We start from the raw sequence: 22,062 nt of genomic DNA on the forward strand, positions 1-22,062 counted from the left end.
AGTAAACATTTGATGATGGACATGGAGTTTATATTATAGGAGTGGATAAGTCACAAGCATATCTGTTTTCTAAAAATCAGCCTCAACAAGTTCTGAGAAGTCCATCATCAGGCCAGAGGCAGGGTGATAAGTTTTTCAGCCACTCCAATTCTAAATTATAGGGGGTCATGATCTGAACCAATGAAAGAAGTACACACATAGAAAAAAAATCTCAGATCCACATAGGATTGAAATATTAAGGGAAGGCTGAGGCTATAAAGGGCCAACTAGGTTGTACAATGGATAGAACAGTAGGCCTGGAGTCAGGCAGACCTCAGACACTTGCTGGGTAACTCTGGGCAAGTCACTCAACTCCTATTTGACTCAGTTCTTCATCTGTAAAATGGGGACACATTGGAGAAGGAAATGGCAAACCACTCCAGTACCTCTGCCAAGGGAACCCCATGAAAAGCCCGTGGGGTGATGTAGAGTTGGACACAACTAAATGACCGAACAATAACAACAAAAGCTACACCAATTAAATATGCCATCAGCAGAGAAGGCTTTTTTAATGCCTCAAAAGAGGCCACAATGAGGTGACATATTATAGAGGCATCCTGCTACTTCAAAGCTAAAAAAATAGAATCCCACTCTTAAGGAACTCATAAAAGTGTTTGGAGTGGTAGAATGGTCTTGTCATCACTCCTTAAGCAGAAATCTTTTTTTTTTTGAGATGTAACTTAATCCAAGAACAATTCTATGGCTTACGAAGCCAAAAATGCAAGGAAAATTAGTCTCATGATACAAAATATCAAAGATTTATGCCAATATTTCTTTCAAATGAGAAAATTTAAATGCAGGTCATTAGACTGAATGGCCTGCACAGATCAGTCTAGCCATCTTGTCACCTGGTCACATCTGTCTATCACTATGAGGTATTCCTCATTCTTTGTACCTGTATCTACAACACTTGGCACACAGTAGGTGCTTCATCAATACTTGATTGAATCATAAAAGGCTACTTTTTTCTTTATCTATTTCCCACTTAACACTTTTTGAGCACTACTACCCTTACTTGTTTTCAGAAAAAAAATTAGAATTTAAGTATTAGCATCCACTTTGGAGACATGACTTCTTAAAAACAATAATAATTTAATTAAATGCAGGGTGTCCCCAAAGTCTTAGTGTGGTTTTAAGCAATTAAAGCTTAAATTAAATTAAAGTAATTAGAAATTAAAGCTTCAAACTCCACTAAGACTTTTAGAATCACTCTGTAAATGCTAAATATCTACTGTGTATAGAACACGTGGGAGAGTAACAAAATTTAGGAAAAAAACTAACAGGGTCCCTGTCCTCATGGAGTTTATATTATAGGAGCGGATAAGTCACAAGCATAAATAATCATGGCACACACTATTATATAATAAGGGCATTGAAGAGATGAAAATAAAATATTATGTGAGGTTTGGGAGTGGAAGAAAATCATTATAAGAGGGGATGATAGTTGTAATAGAAAGAAGGAAGGTTTCACTTCATGGAGTTGGGTTTGAATGGATGGTTAAGAATTCAATGGATGGGGAAAATGCCTCATTGGCATGGGGAAAATCAGTAGCAAAGGTACAGAAGTGGGAAAATGTAGAGGGGGTAACGTACAGGAGGACAAAATAGTGTGGTGCAATAGAAAAAGGCTAGATTTGAAGTCAGAGGCCCTGGATTTAAATCCCTTGCCTTGTTACTTAACACCTGTTTGAACTTGGACCAATCACTCAATTTCTCTGGGCTTGAATGCCTTAAAATGTAAAATGAAATTGAATTTATTGACCTTTAAGGTTCCTTCAAGCTCTCGAGCTATGATTCTATGAATATTACAAAAATATGTAAAGGTAGGACGGGCCAAGAAAGTAAATGGCTTTGAAGGTCAGGCTAAGAAATTTCATCTCTACTGAAGAAGACCCAAGTTAGTGTGGTGGCATTGAGAAAGGGCAGGATGGTGTGAGTGATGTTACTTTGTATCTATAGAAAAAAGTGAGAAGTCATGGAATATTCCTCTTTTGTAGGTATATAATTTTGCTTTAGGTCATAGGAGAAGAGCTGCCTAGAACCTCTTCATTTAATAACATCCAAAGTGGTAGCAGCTAGGTCGTGCAGTGGTTAGATGGCTGGACTTGGAGTTAAGAAGATCTGAATTCAAATCTGGCCCCAGAAACTTACTGTGTGACTCTGGGTGAATTATCTAACTTCTGTGTCCCTCAGTTTCCTCATCTGTAAAACAGGGATAATAATAGCACCTATGAAGATCAAATAAGATAATATTTATAGAGCACTTTACAAACATCAAAGTGTTATATAAATGCTATTATTATTGTTATTATCATTATTATGAGTCATAAACAGATTGTGATCCTCTACCATTTGCCAAACATGCAGTGTTGGTCAGTCGGTAAGTATTTGTTAAGCATTTGCTATGTGCCGAGTACTGGGCTAAGCAATGGGGATGCAAAGAAAGGCAAACACTCACAATCCCATCCCTCAAGGGACTCACATTCTAATGGCAGAGGCAAAATGCAACAACCATGTCTATGTAAGATATATACAATATTGTTGCGATTGTTGGTCCTTCATTTTCTTTTTTTTCTTTTTTCTTTTTAGGCAATCGTGGTTAAGTGACTTGCCCAGGGTCATACAGCTAGTAAGTGTCAAGTGTTTGGTCTGAGGTCAGATTTGAATTCAGGTCCTCCTGACTTCAGGGCCAGTGCTCTATCCACTGTGCCACCTACGTGCCCCCTTGGTCCTTCATTTTCTTTTTTTTTTTTTATTGTTGTCAAATGTTAATTTATTGCAATAGTCTCCTTTGTAGCTTTCAATTTGCTGGGCGTTCCACAGCACCACTAATGATGTCATCAATTACATCATGAGGATGTCTGTCATCAATGTTGCAGCCCACAGACTGGGCTGTTGCAAGTATCTCTTTAATGGTTCCAGAAAGGTCTCTTGCCAAGGATTGGTGCCTCATCTGTTGAGCAATGTTGGCAATCTCCTTAAGAGTGATGTTTCCATTGTGTTTAATATTTTTCTGCTTCTTTCTGTCCGGAGGAGGTTCCTTTAATGCTTTGATGATCAAGCTGAAGCAGAAAGGCACAACCTCAATCTGGGCCTGTCTATTCTGAATGGTAAGTTTCACTGTGATCCTAGCCCTTTCCAATCACCAATTGCCTTGGCAATGTCATCACCAACCTTTTTGGGAGACAAAACCAAGGGACCAATTTTGGGGGCCAGAGCTGATGTGGCACCAACTTCACCACCAGTGCACCTTAAAAACATGGCTTTAATTTCATTAGGGTCACACTTGGGAGGCTTGGCCTGGATGCTGTGGGGTGGCTGCCGGTGTCAGATGAACCCAGATTTGGGATGACTGAAAGAAGTTGCACCTTCACCACCATGAGCTGGAAGTCAAAAGCTGGTCCTTCATATTCGAAGAAGACCAGTGACATCATGGAGTGATGTAACTTGCATGTGGATTAGATTTAAGTGAAGCAAAGTTGTGTGAAGTCATCAGGCTCACTCTCTCTTCCAGAGTCATCAAAGTCCAGTGGCAAGGAAAAAGTCAGGATGATTGGCAAAGGCCCAAGATGCAATGGATGACTCTGGGGTCTTCCATGCCTGGCCAAGCTCTAAATGCTCCGCAGTGCCTGCTTTAGCTGCCTTTATGGCCATTGGAACAAATTGTTCTCATCTGCCCATTCACATACTTGAGACAGACGTCCTTCTAAGTCACTGACAGGTTTGAGGTCCGTAGGGTACTCTCCACCTGGTTTAGCCTGTCTGCTGAGACAGTTTTACCTGACTGTGGTTGCTGCACATGCTACAGCTTCTTGGATCCAGGTGACAGTTGGGTGAGATGTGGACACCAAAAGTGGATGAACAGGCCTGAAAAGGACTCAGCTGGCCCTCACAGCACAGGTGCTAGTACCTGAACGTCCCGTATAGCCCACGATACATATAGTGTAAATGGGTGAAAATCTTATAAGGAAAGCACCAGAAGTGGGAGTGTGGGAGGATGGGAAAGACCTCTTGCAGAAGATGGCATTTGAACTCAATATCAAAAGACACCAGAGAAGACAAGTGGCGGAGGTGAGGAAAGAGAGTATGAGGGGCATCCAGTGAAAAAGCATGGAGTCAGGAAACAGAGTGTCATTTTCTCTTTTTTTTTTTTTTTTTCAGTTTTTCTTCTTTTCTTTTTTTTCCCTGATAGGCAATGGGGTTAAGAGACTTGTTCAGGCCACACAGCTAGTAAGTGTTATGTGTCTGAGGCTGGATTTGAACTCAGGTCCTCCTGAATCCAGGGCTGGTGGTCTATCCACTGCACTATCTAACTGCCCACAGAGTGTCATTTTCAAGTGAGTGTAGGAAATCTAGTTTCATTGGGTCATAGAGTGCATGGAGGAGAATAACAAGTAAGGAGACTAGAAAGGTAGCTAGGTCCCTACAAACAGCTAGGCATGACCCTTCTATTCTCTTTTGGGATTCTTGTTGGATTATCAGAAGGACATACATGCACACACATACACATATTAGTGGGGAGTCACACACACACAGAACATATACTCATGTACACACATCTATATCATAATATTAACATGTTATTTCCTTTATTACAATGTGAACTCTCCAAGGTACTATTTTTTGCCTTTGTATCTCCAGAGCTTAGCAAAGTATCTGGCACAAAGAAAGTATTTCATAAATGCTTGTTGACCTTCAGCAAGAGGAGAAAGGAAGAATGAACACATGTAGCCCTAAATATTTCACTGGGCTGCCTGCGTGCCCTTTTCCAGTATGTCCTGGGGTGCTAAATGTTTTGGCTGGTGAAAAATGAGAGGCATAGTGGCAAAATAACAAGTGTTATGAGTATTCCTACAAATGCAAAACTAAATCTGCCAGAAATGGAAGATAGCAACATGTGTGGTAATGCCTTGTCTACATGGAACTCAGCTCTCTGGAAGTCTCACCTAGCTTAATGGAAATAACATACGTAAAGTACTTCAGAAACCGGAAAGTGCTAGATAAGTGTTATCTATTATTGTGATGATGATGTGGAGCCCAGCCAATCACAGGAAAAACTTCCTTTGAGTAGTCAAAATGAATGGATGGATTTTAAAAAAGCACTTGCTATATGCCAGGCACTGTCCTAAGTGATGAAGAGACAGATATCCAGGCAAAACAAAGTCCCTGCCCTCAAGTAACTTACATTTGAATAGGAAGAGGTAGTACATATTGGGGAGTGGTGATCAGGAAGGTTTAGAAAGCTACAAGGATTTTCAGTGGAAACTTGAGAATAATTTCAGGAACAATGATAGTATCAATTTGATTATTATTCCACATCTAGAAAAGAGAGGAGCATGCTTGGTGGCAAGATAATAGTGAAAAAATGGCCAGGAATTTTATCCTTACAACATTTCTGGGAGGCAAGTATTATTATTGTCCTCATTTTGCACATAAGGAAAACTGAGGCTGAGAGAAACTAAATGACCCTCGCAAGGTCATGTGTGTGGCAAGCATGGGTGGTTGGATTGGGGCATAGATCCTTTGACCCTAGTACTCTTTTTACTGTACCCTATGGCCTTCTTGATACACTGAGGTGAAAATATATCAGTATTTTTAGCTTGGCATGTTACAAATAGATTTTTGGTGCTGTGCAGTCATTTTAATAATTCATCATAAATCTAAAATTTCATTTTCAGGCAAATTTAATTTTGTCGACCAACAGAAGAAAACAAATGAGTTGGCACTAAAATCAATTTGATCAAGTTTAATGGAAGAAGTTGGTGAAGAAAATTTGTTCTAATATGCCCAGACAGAAATACATAAGTTAATCTAGTCTGTGATTAAGGCCACCCAGAAAAACTAAATATGGGAAAATAGTATAAACCTACATAGTGCAGAAAATGCACAATTAGCATGAGGCCAAAGCAGTGACAGCTGACTTTCTCACCAACCTACATAAATATTTTGTACATTATAATTAATTTTCCTATGAGAATTTGATTAGCTGCAGTGTTGATACTGCCAGGGTAAAGATGTATAATTTATCACTGCTCTAGAAGATATAATTCTCTTATCACATAGAAGTCACTTCCAAGTTGACTTATCCTTGAGCAAAGTCTTTATTGTATCATTTAATGAATGGGTAGGCTGCTATTCCCAAAGTTTATCCAGAAATTTTGCTAACTTTTTGGCTTTTCCAATCAAAGTAAAAAAAAAAAGAATTGGTAGTAAAACCACAATAAGATATCTGGTAAAACACTGAAAATTCCATTTCAAAGAAATCTCACTACTCCATGGACATATACGGTGGGTCAAATTCCATCCTAAGTATAGATAATTCTATAGAAATCTTTTATAATATGGAAAATACATTATATCATATTTAGATTGCATTAGTAGAGTGAAGATTGGGTTAGAATCAGAAACTTGGATTCAATCACAACTTGCTACTTACTAGCTAATTGACCATGGATAGATGAATTTACTCTGGGATTCATTTTCCTCATCTGCAGAATAAGGGGGTTGGACTAGATGACCTTTCTGGTTCCTCCCATCTCTATTACTATCCCCATTTTACTGATGAGGAAGACCGGAGTTTGAATCCTAAGATACTTAGTAGCTGTGTGCTCTTGGGGCAAGCCACTCTTTTAGCCTAGTTTCCTCATCTGTAAAATGGGGCTAATAATAGCACCTATCTCACAGAGCTGTTGGCAAGATTAATTGAGATAATGCATAGAAAGTGCTTTGCAAACATTAAAGTAAAACATAAGTACTATCTAATAATAATAATAGTAATTATTACTATTGCCATCATTTTCAGCAACTAGTACTAATTAATATGATCTCTGACCCCCTTAATCATTCTGGTTTGCCTCCTTCATGTGGTTGCCCTGCCCTTGTCAATATCCTTCCTAAAATGTGCTTCTCAAAACTGAATCATGACACTCTAGATGCAGTCTTTCCAAGTTGTAGAGGGATTATGGAATCCCTCTATTTGAACACTGTGCTTCTTTTAACGGAAACTATGGTTGCATTAGCTAATTTTGGCTGCCATAGCATCCTGTTGACTTATTTGAGAGTGTAACCAGTGAAAATCCCCAGTTTATTTGTTGTCTTACCATGTATCTCATATTTGACCAAAATGTAGGATTTTATATTTTTCCCTATTAAACTTCATCATATTCACTAAGTTTATCTATTTAGCTCATTGAGATTTTTTTTAAGATCTTTGCTCTATTATTCAAATGTTAGCTTCTCCTCCTAGCATCGAGTCATCTGCTGATTTGATGACCCATTGTAACTCTTTAGAAACAACCATCATTGCATTTTGACACAAAAAGCATCTGGGGCTGTGAAAATTGAAGCCTACATAATCTACTAAAAATATGAGCAGAACAACAAGTCATTAACCTACCCCATGGAGAAAATTCTGGGATTGGTGCAGTGCATAGTACAGATGTTCTAAACCATGAACCTCAGAGTGGAGAGGATCTGCTATAATTACCATTGGCCCAACTCCTCACCTGTAAGGCAGACATTCTGCCATCTTCTGCCAGAAAGTAGATTTGAGGTACAAAGCACAAGGCCAAAAAATGAAAGTTCACTGGGAAAAACCCCATGAATGTCCTGATGTTGCTATTGCAATGGAACTCTAATAACTAACAAAACTGGGAGAATCCTAAGTAACAAAACAGGGGTCCTAGGTTTCAGGAAGACAAATAGTCACCTAAAGTCACTGAAGCACAGTTGCTTTTACACAATCTGGGCCACATCACTCTTTCTGCACTTAACAGTACATCCACCTTATGGTTGCTAAAACAATGTTATGTTTGCTCTAGTATGCCTTTCAACAACCATTTTTATTGAATCATCTGTCTCTCTGACACAGCTAATGAAATCATGTTTGTGATCAGTTTAAGAATCAAGGGAGTACATATTTTGACAGCTAAGATGCTCATAGAAACTGAAATATGCATCAACCATGTAATTTTCTAAGTGTTTGTGATGTCTTCAATGCCAACATCAAATTTTCTCCTTTCTTTTTTTGCCTTTCACTCATTTTTTGCAGAGTCAGGAGTTAGAAGACTGTGATAACATATTATTATCTATATCTGTACCTGGAGACAACTAGGTGGTGCAGCGGATAGAGTGCTGGACTTGGAGTCAGGAAGACCTGAGTTCTAATCCTTTTTTAGATATTTACTAGCCATACGACCCTAGGCAACCTGCCTAACCTCTCTCTATCCCCTCATCAATTAACTGACAACAGTAATAACATCTGCCTCACAGGGTTATTGTGAAGATAAAATGAAATAATACTTATAAAAGTGAACTCTAAAGCTTAATGCATTCTATATATGCTGACTATAATTATTATTATTATTATTACTAGTTACATTTCTTTGTCACCTCTATCTATCAATTTATTCCTATTAGGAGACATTTTAAAAAAATATACACATACATATTTACATATTTTGAGAACCATCCATTTTAAGCTGGCATGATGATGAACATGTTGTAAGCCAACAACTTAATCTGCTATGGGTATTTCTAATTTTGTAGAACTCACACATTTCCATCTCACTGGTTAAATGTCTTGGGGAGAGAGAGGCTGAAAGTCCTTTCACATATCATCACATAAAAACAGAAAAGAAAGAAAAAAGAATTGACAGATATCAACCATAAAGAATATTTTTGTAGAAGGCAAATGAGAAACTACAGTCACTGTGTCTTGCAAATTATTTAATCACTTAAATAGTGACTAAATCCTTCCCTCCAATGTAATTAGTGGTTATTCGAAGAGGGGTCCCCACATCTGCCTTTCTGGTGATAAATGAAACCAGTCACTCTTATCAAGTCCTTGATATTAATGAGAATTGTAGATTTCTTAAAGTACTTACATCGCTCTCATGACCTTCACGAAGGTTGTATGTGAGATCATGCTGAATATCTTCCACAAATTTGTGAGCATATTCTGGGTAAAGGTCTAACACTTCAAAGAGTCCTTTGAGGATAATGCATTGGAGATCACAGTAGGTGAGTGCCTTCACATCTGCATTCGTTTTAATAACTTGGTCCTTAATTGAGAGGTTTGCTCCAATTAAATCACCTTTCCCTGAAACACATGAAAGGGGAAAGAAAGGCAGAGGGATAAAAAAAAATCTTAGACAAAACTCAGACTTTGAACCATCAACCTTCAATTCCCTGGAATCAATCTGAACATTAAAGAGGAAGGTTTTCTCTCCCTGGCACATAAGAACACAGCATAGAGAAACAGAAAGGTCAGGGATCTAGCCATGGTTCTGACAGGGTTTATTAAGAAGTCCTAGGAGTCAATCAAAGAATATGAACAAAGAGTTTTCAGAAGAAGCATTGTAAATCTTCATGTACTGAACTGAAAAAAAAAGCTTCAAGTAGTTATGATATGACAAATGAGAATTAAACCTCCAAGTTTCATCTCACAAACCTTCAAAATGGCAAAGATAATAAAAGATGTAAATAGTCAATGTTGGGAGGTTGTTGGGAGTCAGGCACACTAACGGACTGTTGCTGAACTTCAAATTGATTCAATGATTCTAGAAAACAATTTGAACTATGACACAAACTAAGTTGTCTCTATGCTTTTACACAGAAATGCCTCTATGGTCAGGTGCCCCAAGGCAGTAAAAGACAAAAAGAAATTGTATATTCCAAAATATTCATAGAAGCACTTTCATGGTAACAAAAACCTGGAAATATATTGGGTGCTAATTAATAAGAGAATAACTGAATAAATTGTGGCCCAAGGTATATAATGCCATAAGAAAATATGCCATAAGAAATGAGCAACATAATGAATTCAGAATAGCATGAAAAGATTTGTGTAAAGATTCAGTGAAGCAAACAAACCTAGGAAAACTATGCATAAAACCCCCTGAAAGGCAACCAAAGTATGGCTCACTGGTTCTTGATTCTCAGTTAGGCTTAAGAATTTTATTGATTTTTTTGAGCCTAGTGAACTAAACTGGTAATTTTCAAAATGATCTTCAAGTGTCCTGAAATCACTTACTCATTTCCCAACATGTGTATCTCATTTGTCCAGAAGATATGGCCTCCTTAAAGATGAATGAGATAGTGCTAGTAAAATTCATGGAGTTCCCGGAGAAGTGTATGACATTACTGTAAGATGGCAGTGTGGTATTATAATTGTTGATACTCACCCAGGATTCTACTTCTAATTGGTAATGAGCTTTCCTTTCAGGAACTCGTATAGTATATTCCTTTCATTCATTAATTACTTTTTACTTTGTGGCCCTGAATTCTTCGGGTTCATGTATCAACTCTTTACCCTGGCCATTTTCTACCTTTCTGTTACTCATATACGCCCTACTTTTCAGTCTTGCTCTAAGATTTGTAATAAATAAACACTGTTATTCCTCTGGAAAGGGTGTGTCAATGGATTTCTTTATTGTTTTACTTACATTCTTTGTGATTTCCCAAACCAATATTCCCTTACCTGGCCACTATGTGCTATTTTTCTCTATGAGAATGTAAGCTCCTTGAGGGCACACATTGTTTTGCTTTTGAATTTATATCCCTAATTACAGGCACATAGTAAATGTTTAATAAATCCTTATTAATTAATTAATTGCATTGATACATGTGTATATAGACTTGTGTTCTGATATTGAGGTATATCCTATCCCTCTACTAAGTTATAAGCATCATGAGGGCAGACACCATCTGTTTCAATCTTAGTGTATTCCCACTTCCGAGAACATTACTCTGAATATACTAGATGCTTAATAAGTAATGAATCTATTTTACTAAATTATTCAGTTTCACAATTATTTGCCAATAATCATTAATTTTTGCAGTACACAGAGACATACTAGGGTAGGGGAAAAGACATCAGATATGGAGTCAAAGCTTCTAGGTGTTAGTCTCAGTTCTGCCCCTTACTACCCAAGTAACTTTGGGACAGCCATTTCCCCCCTCCCCCAGGCCCCAGTATCTTCATTTCTAAAATAGCGAGGTTGAACTCCTCTTTCTGAGTCTGACCTCAGATAGTTACTGGCTATGTGATCCTGCACAAGTCACTTAACACTATTTGCCTCAGGTCCTCATCTGTAAAATGAGCTGGAGAAGGAATGGCAAACCATTCAAATATCTTTGCCAAGAAAACCCCAAATGGGGTCGTGAGGAGTAGGACACAACTGAAAATGATGGAACAACAACAGCAACAACAACAAGCAGACACAAAGGGTAGCCAGTCAGTCAAAGAGCATTTATTAAACCCTCACTGTGTGCCAGATACTGTGCGAGGTGATGGGGCCACAAAGGCACCAGCTTGATGACTCAGATGTTTTCCAGTGGAGTGCTCCAATCTGTGTTTTATCCTATGGGGACTAAAACTTTAGCAATGACTTTGATCAAGGCATAGGTTATATCCTTATCTGATTTGCAGATGACACAAAACTGGAATGGATAAATAACTCCCTTGATGATAATTAGGATTACAAAAGCTCTTCACAACCTATAATGCTGAGTCAAATCTAAGATGAAATTTCATAGCGGGGAAGTGAAATCTTACACCTGGGTTCAAAAATGATTTAAAAAGTACAAGATGGAGGAAGCATAGTGAGACAGCAATTTGAAATGACTCAAAGGTCTTAGGGGACCACAAGTGCAATGGGAGTCATTAATGTCATCTGGCAACCTTAAAATTCTAATGCAATATGCAGCATTTAAAAAGCACAGATCCCAAGACTAAGTAGGAGATGGTGCTGCTATGATCTGCCTCAGCCTGAACACAGCTGGGTAGCGAGGTGGTGCAGTGGATAGAGTGTTAGACCTGGAGTCAGGAAGATATATCTCCCTGAGTTCAAATCTGGCTTCAGACACTTATAAACTTTGTGACCCTGGGCAAATCTTAACCCTGTTTGCCTCAGTCTCCTCATGTGTAAAATGAATTGGAAAAGGAAATGGCAAACCACTTTAGTATCTTTGCCAGGAAAATCCAAATGGGGCCTTGAAGAGTCAGGTACTACTGAAAAATGACAGAACAATAACAGCTTAGAGGAAGATGATCAGAATGATGACAGGTTCCTTCCATGTGAAGTTTCATGAAGGATCCAGGGATATTTAGTCCAGTAAAGAGATCACCAGATGTGCACAGGCACATGGAAGGAGGCATGGCAGCTCTCTTCCAGTATGAAAAAAGATTTTGCCACATGGAATATTGCTTAGACTTCTTTGTCTTGGCCCTGTAGGGCAGAAATAGGAGTAATGGGTACAAGCAGGGTAAGTTATCTTGACGTAAGGAAAAAATTCCTTCACCATGAAAGCTCTGTAAAAGTGGAATAAAAAACTTGGGGATAGCAGGTTTCCTCTCATGAGAGATCTTTAAACAATGACTAGAGAGCAGTTTGTTGGGTATGACTAGTGGGGTTTCTCTTCATGTATGGCTTGAATTTGATGGCTGTTGAGGGTCTTTTCAACTCCGAAATTCTATGATTTATGCTGGAAGAAAAATTAGAGGTCATTTTTTCAACTCTTTCCTCGTACAGTTGAAGCGACTGAGTCCTAGAGAGGTTAGTGGCTTTTCTGAATCACACAGATAATAGGTGGCAGAGCTGGAATTTGAACCCAGATCCCTTACATTCAAATCCAGGTCTCTTTTCACCGCATGATCCTACCTCCCAATCTGAGGTCCCTTCCATTTCTGAGTTTCCGTTACTCTGTGAAAGGCTTCTGTTACCTATCAGGAAATAACTCCTACTTCATGGCTTGAAGGAAAAAGATAAAATGACCAAATAGATCAATGAAACTTTGACACTCATGAATATTTGTGGCAGATAAAGTATTGCTACTTTTTCTATTGTGAATTGCATCAGGGTGCAAACTTGAAATGAATAGTGGATTTGGATACTTGATTCTGCCAGTTGATTGATAGAAGAAATAGCATTAAACCCTAACTGTTCACAGGGTTTTCTGAGATTGTGAGGTCACATTGTCTTTAAAGACTTTGGATTTGGTTGCTTGCTGCAGTTACTAACTCTAATTACAGGCATTCTGCTATTTTAGTATTCTGGGTTCTATATGAGGAACTGATACAGTGATCTTGCCAAAGCAAGCCCGTCTACATGCACAAGCAACTCATTCAGTCCCATCTTCTCTAGCAGATTGCTCCCTTCATTATCCTCCCTCTCACTCATATTTCATATCTCCCTGTCTACTGGCCTTCAAACGTATCCATATTTCTTCCATGCTTAAAAAAACCCTCATTGGATATGCCCATTCTTGATAGTTATCATCCAATATCTCTTCTCTTATTTTGTGGTGAAATTCCTTGAGAAGGTCATCTCTACACTTGAAGCCTCCACTTCCTTTCCTCTCACTATCTTCTTAACTTTCCATAGTCTGGAGTTTAAACTCATAATTTAACTGACTTTGCTGTCTCCAAAATAACCAAGGATCTCTTAATTTCCAAATATAATGGGTGTTTATCGTCATTCTTTCTGGCCTCTCTGTAGCCTTTAACACTGTAGATCACCCTCTTTTTTCCTCACTACTCTCTTCTGTCTAAGTCTCCATGACATTACTCTACCCTTGTTCTCCTATCTGCCCAACTGCTCCTTCTAAGACTCCTTTGCTGTATCATCATCCAGGTCAGGCTCACTAAAGGTGAATGTCCACTAGGGTTCTGTTCTAGATCTTCTTCTCTTCTCCCTCTATATAATTTCACTTGGTGATCTCACCAATTTCAATGGATTCAGTTACAATCTCCACGCTGATAATTCTCAAATCTATTCATCCAGCCCTAATCTTTCTCCTAATCTCTGGATTCCTATCCCCCACGCCGTATTGGGCATTTCAAAAGGAATGTCCTGTAGACATCTTAGACTTAACATGTCTAAAACTGAATTTGTTATCTTTCTCCCCAACCCCTTTGTTCTTTCTAACTTCTTTTTTTTTTTCACCATAGAGCATACCACCATGCTTATAGTCCTCTGGGTTTACAACTTAGACTTCCTCTTCCACTCCTCACTCTCATCCCCTATATCCAACTATTGTTATCCTTTTTATTTTGCCTTTGTATATATCTCCTTCACTTCTATTACATTGCTAGGCATAGGCCTGGCATAGGCCATCATCATCTCACACCTGGACTATTACAACAGCTTGCTAGTTGTTCTTCCTGCTTCTGGTTTCTTCCCACTCCAGTTCATCCTCTGTTTAGCTGTCAAATTGATCTCCCTAGAATATGACCCATATTATTCCTCCATTCTCCATTCTCCTCAGTCATTAAACTCTAGTGGTTACCTAGCACCTCCAGGATCAGATATATTTTCTCACCAGACAATAAGCTACTGAAAGATAAGATCATACATCTTTGACTCATCAATAGCTATGTTGCCTTTTGGATAGCAGGCAGGTCCTCCATGTATGTTTGATACATGAACGAGTCTCTACCAGGGCAGAAATAGCTCACGAGAAGCAATACAGCCCAATGGGAAGAGTATGGGATTTAGAGTCAAAGGACTAAGGTTTGTATCCCAACTCTGTCACTTATTGCCTTGTGAACTTTGGCCCGTCACTTAAACTCTGAAGTACTATTCCCTTAATTGTAAAATAATTAACATCATCATCAACAACAGCAACAGTTAGTGTTTATATAGTACTTTATGGTTTCCAAGGAGCTTTACAAATATCTCATTTTATCAAAAAAAACCCTGGGAGTTAGGTGCTATTATTATCCTCATTTTAAAGATAAGGAAACTGAGACAGAGATTCAATAACTTGCCTAGAGTCATGTAGCTGGTAAGTGTCTGAGGCTGGATTTAACTTGTCTTCCTGACTCCAGGTCCAGAGCTTTATCTACCACATCACCAGATGACTCCAACAGTCCTTTCTAACTCTAAATCTATGTGTCTATCATCCTGTAGCAAGAGAGAACCAAACTGTCTTTCTAAACTCAGAATGAGTAGATATTTATTAAAGAGGCTGCCTCAGTTTCTCATTTTAGATATACCTTGAGGCGTTTTGTCTTTCAAGGTCATTCTCACATTTTCTATCTAGTTCAACTCATTTAGCAAAGATGTACTTTGCTATGCTATTTCTACAACAAGATAAAAATCTCCATTCACGTTAAAATAGCTAGTATTTGTAATTCCTTTGGGGAGAGAATGATTGGATTCAGTTTAGCCATAATTGATCAATTTAGGAGTACAAGTGACTAGTTAGTATAACTGCTGGATTTCCCCCTTCAATCAATCAATCAATCAATCGATCGATCAAAGGAACAAGTATTTATTCAGTACCTACTTTGTGTCAAACTAGAAGTGTTAGATGCCAGAGATAAAATGCCCAAATCAACATAGTCCCTTGCCCTTAAGTTAAAAGGAACACTTGGCCACATGTCAGAAATACAAGTGAAGTTCTTAATCTGCCACTAGCTAGCTATCTGACACTGGACAACTTGCTATGCCTTTCTGAGCCTCAGTTTTCTCACCTGTAGAATGAGCAAAGTAGACTAGATAACGATGACTGATATTTACATACATTGTTTTACATAAATTATGTCATTTGACCTTGTTTAATTTCACAACACTGGGAGCTAAGTGCTATTGTTATAAACTAAGTCTAGGGAAAGAAAGGATTTTTCCTGTGTCACACAGCTAGTAAATGTCTGAGATGGGATTTGAAGTGAAACCCTCCTGACTCCAAGGCCAGCCATAGTTATCATTGAAAAATCCTTTGAGCTGTGACATTCTGTGTGATTCTATTACTCTCTGCCATTTCCTAATTAGAAAATTGTCTGTTGGGTAAAATGTGTAAAAATGATGCATCTGTGAGCCATCCATCCTCCATCTATAACTTATGCTTGGTTGTAATTAGACAGTCAAATGCCATCTGTAACATGTACATTTGTTTGTAGCAGTTACCCATTTTATTTTTTAAAAGAAACTATCATATAACAAATAAGGAAAACACCATTACTTTGAAATAAAATCAAAGTGTATAAGGCACACCAATCAGTGTCTACCATTTCAACATATGCTGCTCCAATAAATGAGGTTGTGAGACATCTTCTGGTAGGGACTAGAGAGCTGGGTGGCTTGGGCAGATGATGGTATGACATCTGTTTGCTAATACCCTGTAATAGCAGCAACAATCATTAATTTATACGGGGGATGGCGCTATGTGTATAGTATAGAAAGTCAAGAGAACTAAGGCAGAATTCTGGTTCAGAACTTTATATGTGAGAACTTGGGAATGTTATTTCAGGCTCTTAGAGCCTCAGTTCTCTAATCTTTAAAATGGTGATAATAATGCTTGCATGTACTGCTTTAGAGAGAGTGAGAAGAATATGATTTCTAAGCCTTAAAGTGCCATAGAAGTGTAAGCTATGATAGTATTGATCAGGCACTTTTGAGTGCCTTTTAATCACACAAAATCTTGCTTCTGACATATACTCCTGGCTGTATGACCTTGGGGGAGTCGCTTAACTACTTGATATCCCCAGGTGACACTCTAAGACTACAAGTTGCAGAAAAGGTACTTACCTACTTTGGTAGAGGGAATTTTCTCAAGAGGGAATTTTCCTCTACCAGTGAAATTACAGGCCTAATCCCTATCCCCATAAATCACATGAAAGAGTATATTTAAGAAAATCAGACCTATGTTTGCTTTTATTTCTGAAAAATGGCATAGCTACCTACCTAAAGATAAAGTCAGATACTTTATGTGATAAATAAATGGCTAAAAGATATAAACAAATGGTCTTCTGAAGAAAAATAAAAGCAAGTCAATAACCATATGTTGATTGTTATTTTTGGGGAAAAATGTTCCTAATCACCCATAATAAGAAAAATGTAAAGCAAAGCCACAGTGATGATGATGAAAGATGGTAATAGTGTTGGAGGGGCTTTGAGCACACAGTGATATGAATACATTATTGTTGGAATTGTGAATTTGTCCAACTCTTATGGAAACAATTTGGAATTAAGCCATAAAAGAGGCTAAATTATTTGTATCTTTGTGTCTATAGAATCATAGATTTAGAACTGGAGGGAATCTTAAAGTTCATTAAGTACAATCTCCTCATTTTCCAGAGGAGAAAAATTGAGGTACAAACAGGTAAAGTGACTTGTCCAGGGCCATATAGCTAGTAAGGATGTCTGATGCAGGATTTGAACTCAGGTTTCCCTGCCTCCAAGTTTAGTGCTTTATCTATGGCACTACTTACTGGCTACCTGCACTGGGAGGTTACCCCAAGGATATCAAAAACAGAGAAAAATTCCCACAGTTATCTTTTAGCAGGAAGATATGGAATCAGGCAGATGTGGTTGGACACAAAATCTGTTGGTTTGTTGTGTTTAACTGCCCTTCCTTGTAAGAAGAGAGGCTTCTATGGGGAATGGGTGGTTTTGGGAAATGACAGCAGTGTAAAACAAATCAGTCAAACATTCAAAAGTCAAATATTCATCAAATAAGAGTATTCTGAACAGGGAGAAACTGTATAGTATTTTCTGGATTGCAAAGTCTTGAAGCCATGAAATTAATCAAACAATCAACAATCATTTTGTTAAGTTCCCACTCTGTGCCAGACAGTAGAAAATAGTGATTCAAATATATAGAGCATTCATAAAATCTGTGTACAAATGTTAAATGAAAACAATTGTCAGTGAGAGAAGCCAATGTGTAGAAATTTCTAAAAGCATTGAAAATCAGAATGTAGTGCAGGAACTCAGAAACAAAATCTTGTGGCACTTTATTAAATCTTTCCGCAGAAAGCAGCAGATATATTTAACAAGTGGAAAATCCAGTAAATCATGTGCCACAAAAGATAGCATTTATGAGGAAGCCTACAAAATTGCATTGTATTATGTTCTGTTGTGAATGATCTTTTTGTATTTCATTCTGATACTTTTCTAGTTAGTCAAATTTAGTGTTGCACAATGCCTATTGAAAAATCATGCTCTTTATTACAAAAGGACAAGAAGATATGAACAAACTATAAAGTCTAGGACTTAAATTTTTCTTTATATTTTTAGGAAGATTGTTTTGTTGATGGCTTTTTAAGTTTATAATGAAATTAAAGGCAGGTATGTTGCTTAAAAGTTGTTTTTTAAAAAATGTTATGCAAAAGGAAGGATTCACTGTCTCAATAAAAGTTAGGTTTCATAACACGCAGTAGTATTAAAGAAAAAAAATGGAACCATTACTTGAAATATAAAAATAAACCTTGGTCCTTAGTAGAATTATGGAGTCAGTAGGGGCCTTAGCTTCAAAGATCATAGAGCTAAGCTTAGGAGAGGTGGTCAGGTAGAGGAAAATCTCCTAATATAAAAAAGATAAACAAGGGATTTGTTTTCCTGACGTGCAGACAAATGGCATGCCCATAATACTTATCTTCTCTGCTTTGTCATGGTGGAGAGAAACAGGGGAATATGAGTTTGGAAATTAGAAAGAGATCGATGGATGGCTTTTCCATCAATAAGCACTAAGTATGGAGTTAAAGAGAGAGTTTGAAGACTAGAAACAAAGATGTCCATACCAGATTCTGACACTAAGCTATAGGGAAGTTCCAAAGGGCTAGCTGACCTTTGGGAATATCCCAGAAAGGTTTTGGAATATATATATTTTAAAGTAAAAATAGTCTACATTTTGCATGTATGTACATATTCTATTTCAATCCAGTGAAAAGAGTCTTGGACTAAGTAATGATTAAGGAAGTTTAGGTGAGAAACTGCATTAAATGGTATCTAGTTTTCATATTTTTTAACCCTTGCTCTAATTTTATCTTTTAAAAGTATAGTGATTAATAGTTATGCTGAAGTTTTTAAAAGCTCTATTTTTGATAAACAAAACAGAATTTAGTAGATCATGCTATGATTTTTGGCTCAGCTAACCATTCCTATGAAAAGCTTGCTTATTCATTATTAACATCCTTATTAACATCACTCATCTTTTAGCATTGTCTATTTCACAGCTTTTTACACAAATTGTTAATTGGGTGCCCAGAGGAAGTGGGCAGCTTTGCAAATGCAAAGTATAGCTTGATGGTAACACACTGATGATGTTGATGTTGATGATGATAGCTATTTATGTAGGGCCTGTTATGTGTTAGACACTATGTTAAGAGCTTTACAAATACTATCTCATTTGACTCATTTGTGATTAGTATCAGAATGGCATTAAAACAGGGTGACTAATATCCAATCATATCAGTGACTAAATACCAGAAAAGGCAAACTATTAAGACCTTATTAAAAGACAAGGCTGTTAGTGGATAGACGAAGGGCCTTGGAGTCAAGAAAACCTGAGCTCAAGTCTTGGCCCTGACACATACTGGTGGCAAGTCATTTAGCCTTTCACTAATTTTATGAGAGATTTATGCAACTGTATCAGTGGAAGGCTTCTACACAGGATCTTTCTCAAAACAATGAAATCACAGGTCTAGACAAAAATGTACTTCACTGTACTTTTAAATGTACTATTGAAAGAGGCACACAAAGTTCTTTGCAAAATTTTATGCCATTTACTCTGAAAATAACCTAAAAAGTCACCTTTGATAAAACCTCCTCCATATTTCACTGATGAGCAAACTACTTCTTAGAAAATTAATTGACTTATGGACTTGCTGTGAACATTATAAATCAAGAGATCATATCATCCCTGTGATGACGTTTCCTTAATGACTGCCACAAGTGTTCATTATTCTTTTTTAGGCTGGAACACACGTGCATAGCTCTTTTCTCTCCCCAATCTTAATTTTCTAATGAGTTCTTAGGTTATTTTAACTAACATGTGCATAAGCTAGAAAAGAATTATATATGCATTTTGATATAGTCAACCATAATGAATGAAAACTTAAAATTTCATAGTCTGAATTCTTTCTGAATGCAATCATTAGTTCTGTGAAATTCCCAGCAGGAATCCTGAAGGAAAAACCAAAAACCTCATATACATGATGATATGAGACACCTTTTAAAGAAAGATCAGATCTTATTTTATAGAAAAGAACGCATATTAGAGAAAACTTGAGACATAACATAATTGGAGAAAGCATTCAGAGATAAGTAAAACCTTAGTTAACATCAGAAAATTAATGATAGAGAGAAAGCTAATGAATAGAATGACCTTTGGGAAACTTATAGTGACTATCAAACTTTGGTATTAGATGATTCATATTAGAAAACTTAAATGCTTTTAGTGACTGAAGATTGGTTCAGGGAAGCAGGGCTTCCCTGTTTTCTGTATGAAAACATTGATTTGTGATAAAGTTCTAATTGACATTAATTTTTCTCCTAATATTAAGCCAAAATCTGCCTCTTGATAACTTCTACTCATTGACACTAAAAAGAGAATAAATGTACTACCTTTTCCAGATTACTATTCTTTAAAAACTTGAAACAAGTATGCTTTTCTTGAGGCAGTAATGAATTATTTCCCCCCCCAAAAAAAAATCCTTATAAGTTAGAACCACCCACTTTTTAGTCGAAGGGACTAACCAGTAGTTCCAAGGAGGATGCTACTGTGCTGATTGCTTTCCTCTGGATGCACTCCAGTTTGCCAATATTCTTCTTAAGATCCTTCACATATAGTATGACTAATATTCTCACCTGACCTGAAGATGAAAATTCTATTAACGAAGCTAAGGCCATATGGTCTTTTTAGAAGCCATATCATAATGCCAGCTCATATTTAGTTTATATACAATGACTGACACAAACTGAAATATTAATCGAAGTATCTCTTATTTTATATTTGTATAAATGTCATTGTTATTGTTGTTTGAAGACTAGGTCTCCCTATCTTGCGCAGGCTGGAAGGGCAGGAACTATTCATGGGCCCACTGAATCCACTTTAGCTCAGAACTTCTGACCTCAAGAGAGTGTCTAGCTTCAGCTTCAATGGTAGGTGGGATTACAGGAATGTGCCATCATGCCTGCCCATTAATTTTTTTTAAACTAAATGTGTAAGAAGTATTATATTTGTCTCTGCTAGTTGTCAAATTGCTGATGACTTCTAGCATGAAGTCCTGGTTGAATGTGGGTTATGTGTAAATTTATCTCAAAATAATTAAAAATGTAGCGAATGAATAGATCAAGAAAATATAAAAGAGAGGAGAGGAAAGAAATTCCTTCAAGGAAATTTTCACTTGAAATTATTGGAGAACTTGAAGAAGTAAGTAAGCCTAAAGAAAAGTTCCTAATATATTGAACAAATACTATGGGATATAATACTGCTGAGCTAGAATTCTTCATGTAAGAGAATAGAGTGGATACAATAACCCAAAGAGTCATTGGAAATCCCAATAAAATAATTGAAGGAAGAGAAAAAGAATGAAATTAGAGCTTACATGGAAAGGTTTGGAAGAGAATCAAAGGCTTAGAATAGAGCCTGAGAAAACTTAGCAAATCAGTGGATAATTTCAAAAAAGAACAGAGTACATGGAAGTCCAAGATTCAGTGATATAAGAATTTATTCAAGCAAAATCAAAAAAGCGAAGTTGGAGGAATTTATCTCTACAACAACAAAAAAAATTACTGGAAAAATGTATCAAAGAGATAATCTGAGAACCATATTCTCCTAGAAAAAACAAAATGAACAAAAAGTCTTTATTTAACATTTTAGGAAATCATAAATGAAAAATTTCTCAATGTTTTGGAGTGAGAGGCTAAAATACAGTTGAACAGAAATTATGGCATGCCACCAGGGAGGAACGCTGGGTTTAACTCACTACTAAATGTGCTTGCCAATCTCCAGAATTCTCTTGTCAATGAGAAGATTTTGTCCACAGCTAGGCACAGAAAGATGGTGTTCCAAATAACTTCAGTGGGATGTATTGAGGATTACTAAGGCTAGACAAGAGCTAGATGAGGATATGAATAAAGTTAACTTAAATTTCTTATGCAAAGAATAATTTATTCTGTAATATTGAACATAACTCTATGGGAAAAGTGACTTTCATAGAAATGATGTCTGTGAACAATTCCCTAGAGCCTTTGAAATACAAATATATCATACAAATAACTCAATAATGGTAAA

The 22,062-nt window shown here is 37.1% G+C and overlaps 1 protein-coding gene and 1 pseudogene across 1 annotated transcript in view; both read right to left on the reverse strand.

Annotated features, from left to right (window-relative positions):
- The window catches only part of KCNH8 (potassium voltage-gated channel subfamily H member 8), a 388,604-nt gene that overhangs the window by 61,827 nt on the left and 304,715 nt on the right, over nucleotides 1–22,062 (reverse strand). The window contains exon 11 of the mRNA XM_020987205.2: nucleotides 8,925–9,139. Within this exon, the coding sequence (XP_020842864.1) occupies nucleotides 8,925–9,139 (215 nt within the window). The remainder of the gene's footprint in view (nucleotides 1–8,924; nucleotides 9,140–22,062) is intronic.
- LOC110209203 (large ribosomal subunit protein uL11 pseudogene) lies at nucleotides 2,840–3,840 on the reverse strand (annotated as a pseudogene).

The sequence above is a fragment of the Phascolarctos cinereus genome, unplaced genomic scaffold (genome assembly GCF_003287225.1).
Source record: "Phascolarctos cinereus isolate Bilbo 61053 unplaced genomic scaffold, phaCin_HiC Scaffold_1;HRSCAF=81, whole genome shotgun sequence".
Taxonomy (NCBI): domain Eukaryota; kingdom Metazoa; phylum Chordata; class Mammalia; order Diprotodontia; family Phascolarctidae; genus Phascolarctos; species Phascolarctos cinereus.